Genomic DNA, 15,754 nt, shown 5'->3' with positions numbered 1-15,754 from the left:
TTTTAATTTTCTGAAAGCTTGTGATTTCAAGTTTCTATGCGTCAAAATCTAGAAATATAGTTGATCACGTTGATGAGTTAGAAGCATTCTGGTGGGACAAAAAAAATGGTGATATTTTAAATTAATGGGAGACTTGATCTTTTATTCAGGATGCGTAAACCCTTGAAAAAAAACAAAATCGAAAGATTCAAGGTCCATTGATTGTTTTGATTCATATAAATTCTTTTTCACCATTTATAAGTGTCAGAAAAAGAGTATTCGTAAATTGTATCTCCAGCTCTATAGTAATTGAATACGTAAAGACGTTGTATTTTAATTTTTAAACAAAATCAATGTTTTTAATTTTTCTTACGAAATTATTATAGGAAAAATATTAGTTTTTTAATAAAAAAATAGTAATTTCGTACTTAGCTATGATCACAATCTATTCTGAAAAAAGATAAACCATTTTGAACTCAAGGAATCAATTAAGCCCAAAATTAACATTTTAGAAAACCTTTCTATGTACAATAGTTTAGAGCCAGTTATACCATATTATACCATAACGATTGACAAATCTAAATGAATAGATTTGTTACCATTTTTTCATGTAAGAATTATTTTTTATTGATATTAAAAGATCTTCATGCAACATTTTATGAAATTTTATAAACAATGTGTAATAACTCAAAAAGTATGTTTGTTAAATTTGTTTGGGCTTAAAGCATAGTTACTTTGCTTCATTTTGGCACATTTTTCTAGAACATTTGATCTTTGTAAAACATTCCAGTTTTGAGATATAGCTTAGGAATCAAGCATCCCCTTGGATCAAGTATCCTCATTCTCCCCTACATTTTGATAAAATTGAATAATAGTTATAATTAAACCCACTGAATATGAAGAATGACATTTTAAAACGGTATTTTGAAATGATTTTATATGGTACTTGAAAGAGGAATGTTAATGAATCAAACAAAAGATGTTTCAACATATTAAACGATAAAGGTAAAAGAAGAGAAAAATTTCAGTGAAATGTTTTCGACTGATTTCACTTTTAAAAATAAAAAACCCAGACAACCATTTCAAGCATCGGCAGACAATTATTTAGGGCTTCTTAATCCAAAATATTTCCTCCAATCAGTTTTTGTTTGTTTATGTTTCAAGTTATGATCATCCAGTGTAAGTTCTTTTTCGTTTATAAAAACCTTATAAAACTTTGAGTTCAAATTTGCACCATTGGCAATAGCTTTCTAGCTTCCCAGACATTAAAGTATAACAATTACAATCTTATCTATGCTTCGAATTGGCAATATTTTAGAATTTTAAAGGCTTTTATATGAAAGACAAGACCTTGCTTAACACGATGCACTTAATGGTAAAGAGCAACATGTTCACAACTTTTTCACAGCTTTTTGCACATCGCACCAACACAAGTGCACAAACAACCAAACCTACACTCAGGTGATAGCAAGCTAATATTGACTCCCAACTAACAGTAAAGAAAATTTATCGCAACAATCGGAGACAGCTTTCTTCAATCGATTAATTTATTTTCAACATTTAGGCATATCCTCGGTCCGGTTTTTATCAGCCTTGATTTATTGTTTACCCTACTTTTAATGATTGAATCAGTAACAAAAAATCGTTTACAAATCGTAAAAAATCTTAAAGCAATTGTCGTTGAACTAATCATTCTTATGGCAGATAGAAAACCGAAAGAGGCTGTGCCTTATAATGGATAGAATTGATCGATGTCAACAGAAAGTCTTATAATTTGGCATACAAAATAAAAATTAAAATAATTCATTTAGATTCTAAGCTAAAATCAGCTTCGGCAGTTCAACAGAAAATAAAATCACGAAAAATTTCTCCTGCAATTCTTCACTAATTGGTTCTCCACTTTTGAAATAGCTATTTATTACAACAAACAAAAACATACCTACCATTGGAAATATAATCATTTGAAGAAACATTGACTTTTAAAACTCACTTTTGTGTTTCATCCTTCCTTATTTCAACTTTTCAGAGATTTTTTCGGAAAAATCTAGTGATTCAATCATGTTTGTTCAGTTCAGCCCTTCTTCTCTTTCCATCCTCTAGTCGTTTCAGATCAGGTTTACCCCAAAATTGAGGCTTCCACTTCGTCCCGTTTGAGTTTTCGAGTTACAGTTTAAGTTTCTTTCCACTTTCGAACCACTTTTCGCCCATCACCAGGAACTGATCCATTTTCAATCAAATTTAACCGCGTTATTTTCTTCCTTATTGAAACTGTGATGCTACTATATATAAAAACCATAAATCATTCAATGTATGTAGGAAATTACAGTTGTCTGAAAGTGGATTTAATATTTACAAGAGATCGAGCGTTCTATTTTACGACCGTATTCATTCCCGGCATCATACTGGTGACGTCATCCTTCATCACCTTCTGGCTCGAGTGGAATGCCGTCCCGGCCAGATCAATGATAGGTAACGATTTTGAACCTTCGCCCTCCCAACCGAAAAAAAAATGATGCTTGCCCAATTATCAATTACCCGCCTCCATTCATCCACCACCATTTTCGGCACCTCCTTCATCGAATCCATCTCGATTGCCATTCTAGAATAGCAGGTCTTGGTCTGAGTCCACACCCGAAGCTTGTCAAATCGTAAGAACAAATATTGAGCAGGTTTGAAAGTATCGGAAATAATGTCTCTTTTTCGGGATCGATCAACGAATAGAAAAAAAACTGATAGATTTTAGTGAATAAGAATCAATCAATACAAAACACTATTGCACACACTCACCGAAACAGTTGTTTCACAAATGGTAAACTGTAGATTGGTTTGGCTTTCCAGTTTGGTTTAAGTCATGCTTTTTTATATATATTCCAGTTCCTTAACTTTCCCCAAGTAGTTAGATTTGTTCCTTTTTCAATTAAAAATTTGTTTTCAGCACCAAGTAGATAAAAAGTAGCTTGCCAGTAGCCAGTAGAAGATAAAACGCTGCATGACTATTTCCGTTAAATACGAAATAAACCTAACTTTTAAATAGAAACATAACTGACTAACCAAAGATGGATTTCGCGCCAACTCGACACAGTCCCCCTTATTCTGCGCCGCGCGTGAGGTGACGATAGTCGAGTCGAGTCGGAGTCACGTGAATCTTGTCACCTTATTCCCGAAGCCGATGTGACAGAGGTTTATGCCCAGCTGACTACTAGATTAGGATAAGAACTTAAAAAGTTCATTCTAAAAGACTTTTCTCACCTAAAGCGACTACTGGAATCAGGTGACTAGGGTAATTCGACTATCGTCACCTCACGCGCGGCGCAGAATAAGGGGGAGTATCTGGCATAACTCTCTCAGAGTTCATTGAATGTTTTTGTGTGTATAGTTCTCATGTTGTTAAGGCACTTAGCATACACAGTTTTCCCATAAAAATATCTAGACTAACATTTAAAAATGGCCAAACTTTTCAGGCCAATTTTTTATGAAAACTTTTAACTCTAAAATTACAATTCCTTCACAAATGTGATCTATGGAAGAGTTTTTGAAAAATGTTTTAATTTTTAGAAAAAATATTTTGAAATCGTACATGCATTTGAAAAACTAAAACTCAATTTTCCAAAAAAAAACTCTATCTCAGAATTTGATGATTATTTATTTTCAAGACGAATAGTAATAATGCAAACAAGAAGCAAGGAATATTTAAAGAAGGTAGTTCTTTAAATTCTGAGATGGCCGTTCTTTTTAATCGACTTTAAGTTTTTAGTATGCTTTTTTTCAATGTAGGATTTACACTTATTTTTACCATCAATTATAACAATCGAAGCTCTTTTTTCGTCAAAATCAGTACAATCAATTCAATGAAGCAGTTTTCGCATTTATGGTTTTAAATGTACACTGAAAATTGAAAAAAAAACATAATTTGTTCATGTTTTTTTTTATAATTTTCAGTGTACATTTATTTGTTAGAAAAACTTTTTTTTCCCTTAAACACGCACAAAATGCTATGTAAAAGGACGACTTGTATGTGTTATTATCACCCTGCTAAGAAAAAAAGTTTCAACAAATTCCGATATCACATTTTTAAATGCATTTTGCTCAGTGTAGGATTTCAAATAAAAAAATCAATATTTTTACACAAAACTTTAATCATTTTTTAAAAACTCTCTCATGAACCACATTTGTGTGGGAATTGTAAATTTTGATCTGTTAATAATATTTTTAGCTGAAACATTCGGCCTTTTTCAAATGTTAGTAAAGATAATTTTTAAGAAAACTATGCCAAGTTGCTTTACAAAGTATGCCAAATGGCTTTACTAGGTAAGATCTTTATGCCCAAAAAGTTTCAATGAATTCTGAGAAAGTTATGCCTCTCCGTGTCTCCGTGTCGGTTTTGCGCGAAATCCGTAAATATTAACTCATAATCAAAAACAGGATCTTTTTTAGTGAAATTCAAACCATTTTGTTGAAAAGTTGCATTATGGTGCATTTTTCAATGAAACTTTTTCAATCATCGATAAAGGACGATTGTTTTTCAATTTTGTTAAGTCTGTGATATTAACATTTATTATCAAACTTCAATTTTCTGGAATAGTAAAACAAAATTTAAAAAGTTTATAAAACGGGGTTTGCAGCCCCCAAATAAATTTTTAACCTTTAAAAATACTACATTTATGGAGATCATTATAATTATCGATCGTTAAGAAACGCAATACAATGATTTCAAACTAAAAAAGTGTTAAAAAAATCCATTTATTGTATAATTTTTCACGTTCTTAAATGCAGTGTTGTTTTTTTAACACCTCCTAATTAGTTTTTAAAGGAAAATGATATGTCCAGTAGACTGAGTCGATTTGGGGTCATTTTGGAATTCCTCAAACCCTGGGGTCTAAAAAGCTTCGTCGTGGTCCAAAACTCAACCATGATTTTTCGCAAAATTTTTAAGTAACGTTTACATGAGTAATTTTGAAATTTTAAGTTTGTATGGGAAAATTGAATATTTTGTACTGAAAAATCAACATCATTTTTGTTTTGTCTGTGGAACCGATCCAGCTGACAGTTTTTGTGCCAATTTATAAAATTCCTAAAGTAAATTTTCCGCTGAACAACTTTGTCCAAGATTGTAACTTCGTATCTTATTAGGAAAAAAAGTTATTAGCTGTTAAACAGGGGTATGTCTTTTCGCACTGATAAACAATAAATTCAATTGACATCCCTGCAGGGCGCCTAGCGAGGTATTGCGTGACTGCTTTCCATGCAACACTCCGCGAGGCTCAAGCAGTGATGTCAATTGAATTTATTGTTAATCAATGCGAAAAGACATACCCCTGTTGAACAGCTTATAACTTTTTTTCTTAATAAAATACGAAGTAACGGTTTTCGACAAAGTTGTTCAGCGGAAAATTTTCTTTAGGAATTTTATAAATTGGCACAAAAACCATAAGCTGGTTCGGTTCCACAGACGAAACAAAAATGATGTTGATTTTTCAGTACAAAATATTCAATTTTCCCAAACAAACCTAAAAGTTCAAATTTAATCAGATAAACGTTACTTAAAAATTTTGCAAAAAATCATGGTTGAGTTTTGGACCAAGACGAAGCTTTATAGACCCCAGGGTTTAAGGAATTCCAAAATGACCCCAAATCGACTCAGTCTAATGTCCAGAGCTACTTTTTCAATAACATACCAATAAGCAGTGAGTTCAAATTACACGTTTTCTGTCTAAATTTTGTTTAAAAAACCATTCGAATGCTACATTCTCTAGTTATGATGTTTGAAAAATCCTTAAAAAACAATGCTAAATTAGGAAGTTTTATCGAAATTGATTTTCAATCTCACGTTTGGAAAAAAAATTCATTTTAATAGAAACATACCATATTAAATTTTGAATTCGTTACAAATACTCTTAAAAGTTTGTATAGATAAAACTGCAAATTCAATCTTCGAAACGTTTCCGTTTTGCACAAATTGAAGTTTGACTTTATGAAGTTTGATTTTTAAAACTAACTGAATGGTTTATGCAATCAGTAAATAAGACAAAACAATTTTATTTTCCAAGATACTTAAATGTATTGGAGGAAAATTCGATGTACATGTTTTGAAAAATAAGTCAATTGTTAAAATAGTTTTTTGAATTTTTTGAGTTCAGAATTTTTGAATACCATTTTTACAAGTAAACCTCAATCAAAAATTTGAATTCACTTGAAAATTTAAAATTTTGGAAACGCGTATATAATTTAAGTAATCGGTGAAATCTGTGAACATTCCCAAAATGCTGCGTTCTGTGACACTGATTTTGAGATGAAAATTTCCTCAAAATTCTGTGAAATCTTACGTGTATGCTGGAATAAGTAGGAAAATTTCAAATATCGTTAAACAAGCGGTTTCTCCTTTTGCACCAGCTGTGTCACGGTTTTATTTGTAGTTCCTCACATCAGAAAAGGCAAACCTACAAAAGTACTTGAAAATTTCCTAATTTTGTTTGTCTGAAGAGATTATAAGCTTGAATTTACGGCAAAACTATTAATTGAAAATGTTTCTTTAAAAAATTTATAAAATTGACACAAAAGTATTCAGATGAATTATTTAAAGAGTCAAAATAAAACTTACCTACGTGATTTGAAATTATTTAAAACGATATGTTTTTGGACCTCAGTAATCGAAAAATCCTATTTTTTATTGGTCTTTAAATAAAATGAAAGTGGTGAGGGGAAGAGGTTTCAGCGTTATGTAATTGGCATATAAGGGAACATGGCAGATCTATGATTTGTGACATACAAGGGGAGAGAGTCCAAAAGAAGCATTTTTGCAGGATGTAATTTATGGATGCCACCTAAGATTTTTTTAAAAATATTTTGTCAGTTAACATAAAATTTAAAACAGGGCAAAAGATGCTATCCCAGGAGGTTTGAAATAAATCGTTTGAATAATGTCAAGTTATAGTCAATTCAAGAAGAATCAAATCAATGTTTGAAATTTTTATGAAGAATACGAAAAACCAATACGCTTTCATGATTAACTTAAGAAGAGTACACAAATAATGAATAAGAAATAAATAAACTAAAGCTCAAACCATGGATTGTTTTTGAAATTTTTATGTGAAGGTTCCTCAACTAACTCTTTAACATGAACTGTAATGTAGCCAAAAATTTTTTGGGAAGTTTAATTTCTTCGAATTAATGCACACGAAAATAATTTTATAATAATAAAAATTCCTATTTTATTTTGATATTTTACTGAGGTTAACCCAGCATCAAGTAGGAGCCGAATGATTTCAGGAATATCGAAATTTTAATTATGATACCAAATAACCTGAAAATGCATAAAACGTGAGATCTGGTGGTAACTCAAAAAAAAATTGAAATAAAGGTCGGTTTTTCAAAAAAGGGCTAAGATCCAGAAATTGATTTTTGGCAACACAATATTTTCGAGATAACACCATATTTCGACGGTTCATTCATTTCTAAGTCATATGGTATCAAAATAAAAATTTTCTATTTCCTTTTGCGCCTCTGTGGTAATTTTTGCTATTTTTAAATCGATTTTTGTTAATTTTGAGGAATTTTGAGAATATAAAAACCAATACTTAAAGAACTTTGAGGCTCCCTTCGATCAAGTATGATTGAGAATAAATTACCTTTCCTGAAAGTTTGAAGTAAATCGTTTAATAAATGACAAATAATGATATATTTAGTCTTTAAAATTCATACAATTTTAATTTTTATGCTTTGATGTGTGAAAAATGCAAAATTAACGTTTAAGATAAACTTTAAAAAACACTTTATTTAGTTTTCCATTCAATCGATAATAAACTTTAATAAAAAAAACACTGGAAGTTTAAATTAATGACCGAAAATATATACCTACATACAACATAAAAATTTTGTTCCCAAAGCTATAAGATTGATCTAAGAATATATAATATTCAAAAAATGTGATTAACAAATACTCCAAAAATTATGAGAACTGTAACGAGATTTAAAAATTCGGTTGACAATTTTTTCAATTTTTTTAAGGCTACATAAAAGGTTTTTTTGGACTAATAATAGACTTTTCTTGAAAAATGAAGCTATCTTTAACGCTCTTAACGCTGGAACTTTTTTGTTCGCAAAACACATTTTAAAAGTCGCTCTGGTCAATAAAAATTAATACTTTACTGATTTTCCATACCCTGAAAGTAACTCTTTGTTGGGGTGTATCAAGTTGGACAGTTTTTAATTTTGAAATTCCTGTGGTCGAATAAGTTTTATTTGAGTCACAATGAACGTGATCATTCTTTATACAATGAGTACTCTTGGCTTTAAATGTGATGATCTACATGTATAAGAAATTGCCATATATACACTCTAGAATTGGCATTTTTTATTCATTCATAATATATTTTATCAATTTGATACAACAGAAAATTTAAGTGACTTCACTGTAGACAAAAAACGATAGCTCTCGACCCTTTTTCGCCAAAATAAAAAGTTATAACGAAGAAAACAGAAAAGTTAAAAAAAATCATTCAAGATATAAAAAAAACCTGATTGAGCATCATCAAAGAAAGTCTTACTTAGTGTCAATAAATTGTTTAAATTATTTAGAGGATTTACAATCTCAAATTGTGTGTTTTTCAATTCTGTTGAAAATTTGGATGAACATAGATAAATAAACTTTTGTAGTTAAATATTTCATTGAAAACTTATAAAATGGCAGCTCCAAGTGCAAAACTTCCGGTAGATCAAATTTATTTTTTGACAAAATGAAACATGAAAATGGAAATCTTAACTCCACTCAATACTATAAAATAAAAACCTCTCTTGAATTTTACTATTTTTTACTGTTGCTTGGGCCTAATCATGATAAACTATTACTTCATTTCGCCTTACGAACTTCAGTCAAGCTTTATTAAAACTTTGAATATAATAATCAGTATAAAAAACAAGAAACAATTTTATTCATATTAGTCATATTACATATAAAAAGCAACGAAATTGAAATTAAAAAAAAATATGTCCCAATATGGCACACCTTCAGGATTTTTTGAGAATCTTCTATATAGTCCTTGAAACAAATTCAACCGTTTCCCCAATAAATAAGTCGGTTTAATAATTTCACTTAAATCATAGAGTATTTCTGAAATTTTAATCCAAAACATCCTAAATGAAATTCTTCAAAATGAACAAAAATTAAACTGAACATTTTAAAGATGATAAAAAAAAACCCTGAATAAGTGCACTTGAAATGGATTCAATTTTTGTAAGCAAATTTCCAACTTGAAATTATTTGTTAATAAATAATAAATGAAACTTGATAAAAGCTTTAGTCCAGAAAATATGTTTATTTTGAACATAATTTTGTATTTGCGAACTCGAGTGTGAAACTGAAAATTTTAAACTTTAATAATGAAGTTGATAAACATTTTGTCATAGTTTAAACTGAATAATTTTGAGTTATTTAAAAATCAAGAGTTCAAAATACTTTGTGATTTTATCAATATCCAGTTTTAAGAAAAAAATGTTGAAATTACTTTAAAGATTATGAAAAAGAACAGCGTATCTTAAGTCAACTGCATAGAAATTTTTTTATTAAAAAATATGTAAATTGAATAACTTCATACGAAAAAAGCTTTTAAGCTCTATTAAGTATTCCTTGTGATGAATTGAAAATACAATATATCCAAAACTTCGATAGCGAAAATTTTTATACACTATTAAGTTTTGAACAGAATTCTTGCTTCAAATACTTGATCTATGGATCCATTAACATCAAATAATTTTTTTCTTCAAGCTTTCATTCAATGTGAAAGACACTCAATTTATATGATCCAACCATATTTAACTATTATCCGAAATTAAATAAAATCAATATTAAAAACCAAAACTTGAAAACCAATGATTAAGAATCTTAGCTGTTGTTTAACTGTGTATTAAATTCTATCGATTAGATTCAGTAAATCAATAGAAAAAATTGCAAGTTGAGAGCTGTTTTATAAACCGATGTGTGTATATCTAATTGAATTAAGGTTTGATAAAAAATTTCTGAAATTTAACTAATAACTCACACGATTGGAGGGCAAACTAGTCTCAAAACCTGCTCTCACCTTCAATTTTTCAAGTTGTTTTGAAAGAAATTTTCAAAACTTACTTTTAGATTGAAGCTTTGTTTGTAATTAATATTTCGTTCATCTGTGTTAAAATTGATATAAATACGTTTATCTATTTCAGAGTTATTAACCTATATTAACCATAAACATAGCTTAATACTGCTGTTACGTTTTCGTTCCATTCTTTCTTCTTTCTTTTCTCTCTATCTTCTTCACACTCACCGAAAAAAAACATTACATTCGAAAAACTTGTAAAATGGAAAAACAAAACCATAAATTGCACCGGAATGTTTACTAACAACAATCTGAAAATGATTGAAACGTGAAAACCGCCCACCGGTACCTGAAACACTAACTCACATTTTCACTTAAACACAAAAAAAAAAACAAATTAAACACATATGAACATATTTGTAACTATGAATGAAAAAAACAACAAACAAAACTACCAACCCAACCAACAACCATATAGGTAATTACAGTTGCCTGAAAGTAGACCTTATGTTTACGCGTGACCGTGCGTTTTATTTCACCACCGTGTTTATACCGGGCATCATTCTGGTAACGTCGTCCTTCATCACCTTCTGGCTCGAGTGGAACGCCGTGCCGGCCCGCGTCATGATCGGTAAGTGCAAACTCCATTTCTTCCTGTTTCAAAGGGATGCCGCCATCTTTTCTAGGACCCTTCCATTACAAATTTTATATGGGAAAAAATGTTGGCTACCCTTATGAGATGTCTGTGTCCTACTGTACGGTTTGTTGTTCAAGTCTGTTGTGTGGCTATCCTCAACGTCCCTGTAAGTTGTACCACTGATAAATCAACCCTTGTGAAGAATCCAAAACATCCCTTTTTACCTGAAGTATTTTAAACAAAACTATCTTACAATAATTACTGGAGCTGAATGGACTTCGATTTAAAGTTTCTTCCCCTGAAGAAACAAGAAAAAATAACAATTAGTTCTACAATCCCAGTAAAAATAAAGTGTAGGGAAAGCATACTATTCATGAGCGGTGGTTAAATCAATTAGTTCAAACCGCTTAGAAGAAATTCAATTGGACACGATAGAAGTTTTACATTGAAACGAATAATTAATGATTTAAGTATCCTCATATGCAACATATGCTTAAGAGTTTAGGCTCTTAATGCCATTGCTGGAATATTTTCTAAAACTTCTAAGCTACATTCAAATACGAAAACAGTTTATTTGATTCATTTCCACTGGTGGCAGGAATCGATCGTGTTGACTCCACAAGGTGATAAATTAGTGCAGCGAGGCCTTAGTCCGTCTATAGATACTGAACTGATAGATCCGTAGCAAAGTGCTCTATTTGAACATTGATCAAAACTTCAAGTTTTCCACGTCAAAAAACAACAATGTTTACAATTGACAATTTTTCATCAAAATTGGATGATTTGAAAGTTGCTTCCAGTCTTCCAAAAATTGTGTTGGGAAAATATAAACTCAAAAGTAAGACTGGAACAAAAATCAATTTCTTCTTATGTCACCCTACCTAATATATGACCTACAATTTTTCCAGAATGGTGGTAGCTTTAAGGCCTAGCTGGCAATAATTATTTTAGATTAAAGAAAAATATGAACCAAAGATTTTTGACATAAACAATTTTTTCTAAAATAGGCCTCTTTCCAAACTTTTCAGCATAAATATCTTAGCAGTTGCTTGGAAACTGCTTGTCAAACAGTCGAAATTAGCATGCATTTGATTTGCAAAGTTTTGAAGACAAAAAATATGGAAAACCATACAATTCCGATAAAAAACACTACGAAAATAATCTGAATGTTCTAGAGTGTTGACAGTAGCCAAATAATCGGCAGAGAAGTGATATATTTATACATAAGGATGGTTATCTGAAAACTTACTACATTTGATGAGTAACCTAAAGTCAGGCTTACCAATTTCTCTCGATAGTGAGAAATCTTTCTCAATTTTTGCTGCAAGAATCTATCAAATTGGTTGATTGAAGTAGGTACTTATTTTTTGGGGTCTTGGATTTTATAATTGCTAATTGATTTCTTCAGGCATTGAAAAAATTTGAAATGTTTTGCAATACTTCTACCTAGAAGTTTAAGATTTCATACCTATAGATAAGGATTCGTGTGCAGTAGAGTGTAAAAATCTTCATTTCCAATATTTCCCGGGATTCCAATATTCCCGGGAAAAGGATCGTCAGATATCCCCATTCCTGGAAACGCTAAAATGGCTGACAAACGGACACTCTTATTTTTAAGGATGAGCAAAATGAAATAAAATTAACATTGGAGGAATATCATGAATCCAAAATCAAAATCAAACTATTGTACAAAACTTAGATTTCAGAATAAAAAGCGAATAAATGAATTTAAAAAAAAAGGCAAAAAATGATTTTAGTATAGGACCGTGAGTATCATGGGCTACTATTTTTTTTCGCTTTAAAATATCTTTATTATAAAACATACAATGAAAAAAAAATATTTTGATACATTTCTAAGATTTCATTTAACATTTTTTTGGAATTAAATTTTTTCCGAGTTCCGACTGTTATCAAAAAAGTTATTTTGAATAAAATGGTAGGGACCCAAAACTGTAATTTCATGCCTCATATGGGCCGGAACAAATTTGAATTCCTTTTTTTGTCACTTGGAGTTGATGCATCACGAGGGAGGAGATATTAAAAATTATCTTAAATTTAAAAAAATTGAAACAAGTTGCATAAAAGCTATCATTCAATATATTTGTATACAATAATTTATCTTTTTTTTTCAATAATATACCTTGAATTTTATGTATTGAGATAATGCAAAAAAATGGGATAAACTACAAAATTTTGCATGCAACAAAGTTGTATACTGTTTCCGTTGCAAGAAATTGAATAGTTGGCCCATTTTTAATGCCGAATTTGAAAAAATCCAGAAAACAAAAACCGGTTAAATTCCAGTTTTCCACAGTTTTTTGCTCTTCATTTTTTTAAATTTTCGATTAATTTATCAAAGTTTTAATAAAAAACTATTTCCCCCCTCAGGACTTTCGAAAAAACTGAAGAGGGAGATAGGCGTTTGACAATAGCAGAAATGGGTCTTGTAATATTTTGGAACCTTTTTACTTCAAATTAGATATTTTAAAAATTTTAATCGATGTATTTCTGGAACTATAATATCTAGTCGAAATCTGAATCCTTGATTGAATGAACTAGAATAAATAGATTCAAAATCAGTTTTTGTTTGTCATTTATGTTGGTTCGTTAGCTCATCAGTTATCAAAGATTGATTCATCACTCAAAACCGAATCATTTTATTAGTTGAAAACTCAAAAGATCTTGAAGTGATTTTTGACCAACGTGGCTAGGTTTAAAGATTCACATCAATCATATCGTCAATATTGTTCCCCGATCATCCACACGATGATGATTAAAATTCAGTTTTGCTTCAGTTTTTGATTTGACAAAAAAGTTGATGATTTTAATTGCAATTGATTGAGATTAAGACTCTTTTTTGTGTTTAGCGTCATGAATTCGATATTTATCGGATTTTGTCTTTCCCTCTTGTTTTAGTGCTATCACTCGTGTAAATATTGAAATTATTCAATTTCCAAAATGTTAGTCATTGATAGCTGATAAACTAATAAACCTCATTCCTTTTCATTTTATTCATTCCAGATTGAATTAAGTTAATGGTTGTATGAGAGCTTGACATTCTAGATAAAATCAATGAAAGTAGAAGTTCAATGATAATTTGAAATCAGAATTAAATTAAGATTTGGAAATAAAATTCTCCGACCACAATTCACATTGAGAGATAAATTTCCGAATCGATATAAACAACACGATACTTCACAAAATCTATAAAATAATTTTTCGAAATTTTTGACGTTAATCGATCAGTTTTAATAATAATAAAACAGATTTACCAGTTGTCCCTGCGTTTTGAGCTACTTTGGCTTCAATTGACTGGTCATCGTCTAAACTATTTTAATTTTCGACAGTTTGTTTTGTTTGCGTAAACATTTGTTTTTCAGTATCTATGTCAATTTTGTGATTATAGAGTCAGAATCGGTCTTGAAATTCAATGAGTCTTTCTGCCTATTAACGACATTTTCGCCACCTCTCAACTTTGTATAAAGTGTTTCGGAAGTTGTTTCAGCATTGTATCCTGTAACTCTTTCCGATAATTTTGTTATTTTATACCGAAAATATAGCCAATTGCTAGACAGTGCTGTGCTCTGAGCTAAATCTGTAATAACTTGCTTTGTGGTTACATTTGTTTTGTGTTGATTCAACACAAAACACACGGTTTTTTTTTTCAAACCGGCTCGTTTCTTCTACTTAAAGGAAATCATATGTATAAATGTAAATGTACATGGCCATAGAAACTAGAGTGTCCATTTCCCGGCCATTTTAGCGTTCCCGGGAAACGGGAAATCTGACGATTCATTTCCCGGGAATTCCCGGGATCCCGGGAAAAATTGAAAATAAAGATTTCAACATGAAGATCTTAACACTCTACTGCGTACGAATAAATATGGTATTTTTTAATCAAAGGTAGTACCTAGTATTGCAAAACATTTCAAACATTTTAAATGCCTCAAAAATTCAATAAGCAAACCGAAGACCCAATAACAAAGTATTTTAGCTTAGCTTGATTGACTACTCACATCCACATTAAATCGTTGTACCTGAAATGCTTTATCAACTGAATTCAATTTAAAAATTGATTTTTTTTGCATCTTTTCAAAACTTTGTTTGTTCAAAAATAAATGTCGGTAGCAAATCATCCTTACAACTTATGCATTTCAAGTCCCACGATCGCAGGCGTGGCTCAATAGAACGAATTTCACATCGCCAATAGTTGTACTCCGTGATTGACCGAGGCCATCCATTTTGTTCTAAGATCAAACGAAGGGTGTCTGGGATTTCAACAATTCGAAGACCCAAAAACAAAGTACTTTAACCGACAAACTGCTTTGATTTTAGCTGCAAAAATTTGAAGAATCGAGACAGATTTCTCACTATCGATAGGAGTTAGTTAGCTAGACTTCATGTTATTCATCAAATATCGTAAATTTTCAGATAACTATCCATTTATTTTACAATAATTCATTTCTTTGCTGATGATTTTGCTACTGTCAACAGTATCCGAAACGGAAATTCTAAATGATAAGTGTGGCAAAATAAAACAATCGGATTCATTCCGTAGCGTTTCCTTATTGGAATGGTTTGGTTTTATAGATTTTTTTGTCGTTTTTCACTTTTACACGAAGTTTTCGATTCGAAAAACATTTTTTTTAATAAAATTTAATGTATTATTCAGATTTAAGAAAAATACTATTGAGAACTTAGCCATCACGGCAGAACTATCAATCTCCTTGCTCAAATCTGATTTATTTTTCCAATTTGAATCGAGTAAATTTTTAGTAATTTAGCTCATTTCATTGGCTTCGGGAAATCCCGGGATTTTTTAAGCGTTTCCCGGGATTCGGGAATTCCCGACCGGGAAATTTTCTCACTTGTTAACAGAGATTCAGTTCTAAATATTAAATTTTAAATTAGATTGAACTAATTTCATAGGCTCTGGTTCTTCATTACCAAAATCAAAGCTGTATTTATATTTCCATATTTCGGAATCTGTATCCTGTTTTGAAATTTAAATTTTCAGTTCAAATTATCATTAGAAAAATATAAGGCTGCTTTGAATTCCTGGTTCAAA

General features: G+C 30.5%; 1 protein-coding gene across 25 annotated transcripts in view; it reads left to right on the top strand.

The window, feature by feature from the left end:
• Positions 1–15,754, top strand: part of LOC129755407 (gamma-aminobutyric acid receptor subunit alpha-4) — a 706,839-nt gene that overhangs the window by 588,392 nt on the left and 102,693 nt on the right. For 18 of the 25 annotated variants that reach the window (XM_055751878.1, XM_055751872.1, XM_055751879.1 and 15 more), the window contains one exon: positions 10,528–10,680. In XM_055751878.1, coding sequence (XP_055607853.1) covers positions 10,528–10,680 — 153 coding nt within the window. Of the gene's footprint in view, positions 1–2,295; positions 2,449–10,527; positions 10,681–15,754 lie in introns of all 25 variants that reach the window. The other 7 variants (XM_055751892.1, XM_055751890.1, XM_055751881.1 and 4 more) reach the window with 1 other exon arrangement.

The sequence above is a fragment of the Uranotaenia lowii genome, chromosome 3 (assembly GCF_029784155.1).
Source record: "Uranotaenia lowii strain MFRU-FL chromosome 3, ASM2978415v1, whole genome shotgun sequence".
Lineage (NCBI taxonomy): Eukaryota > Metazoa > Arthropoda > Insecta > Diptera > Culicidae > Uranotaenia > Uranotaenia lowii.
This window is presented reverse-complemented; position numbering and strand designations above follow the sequence as displayed.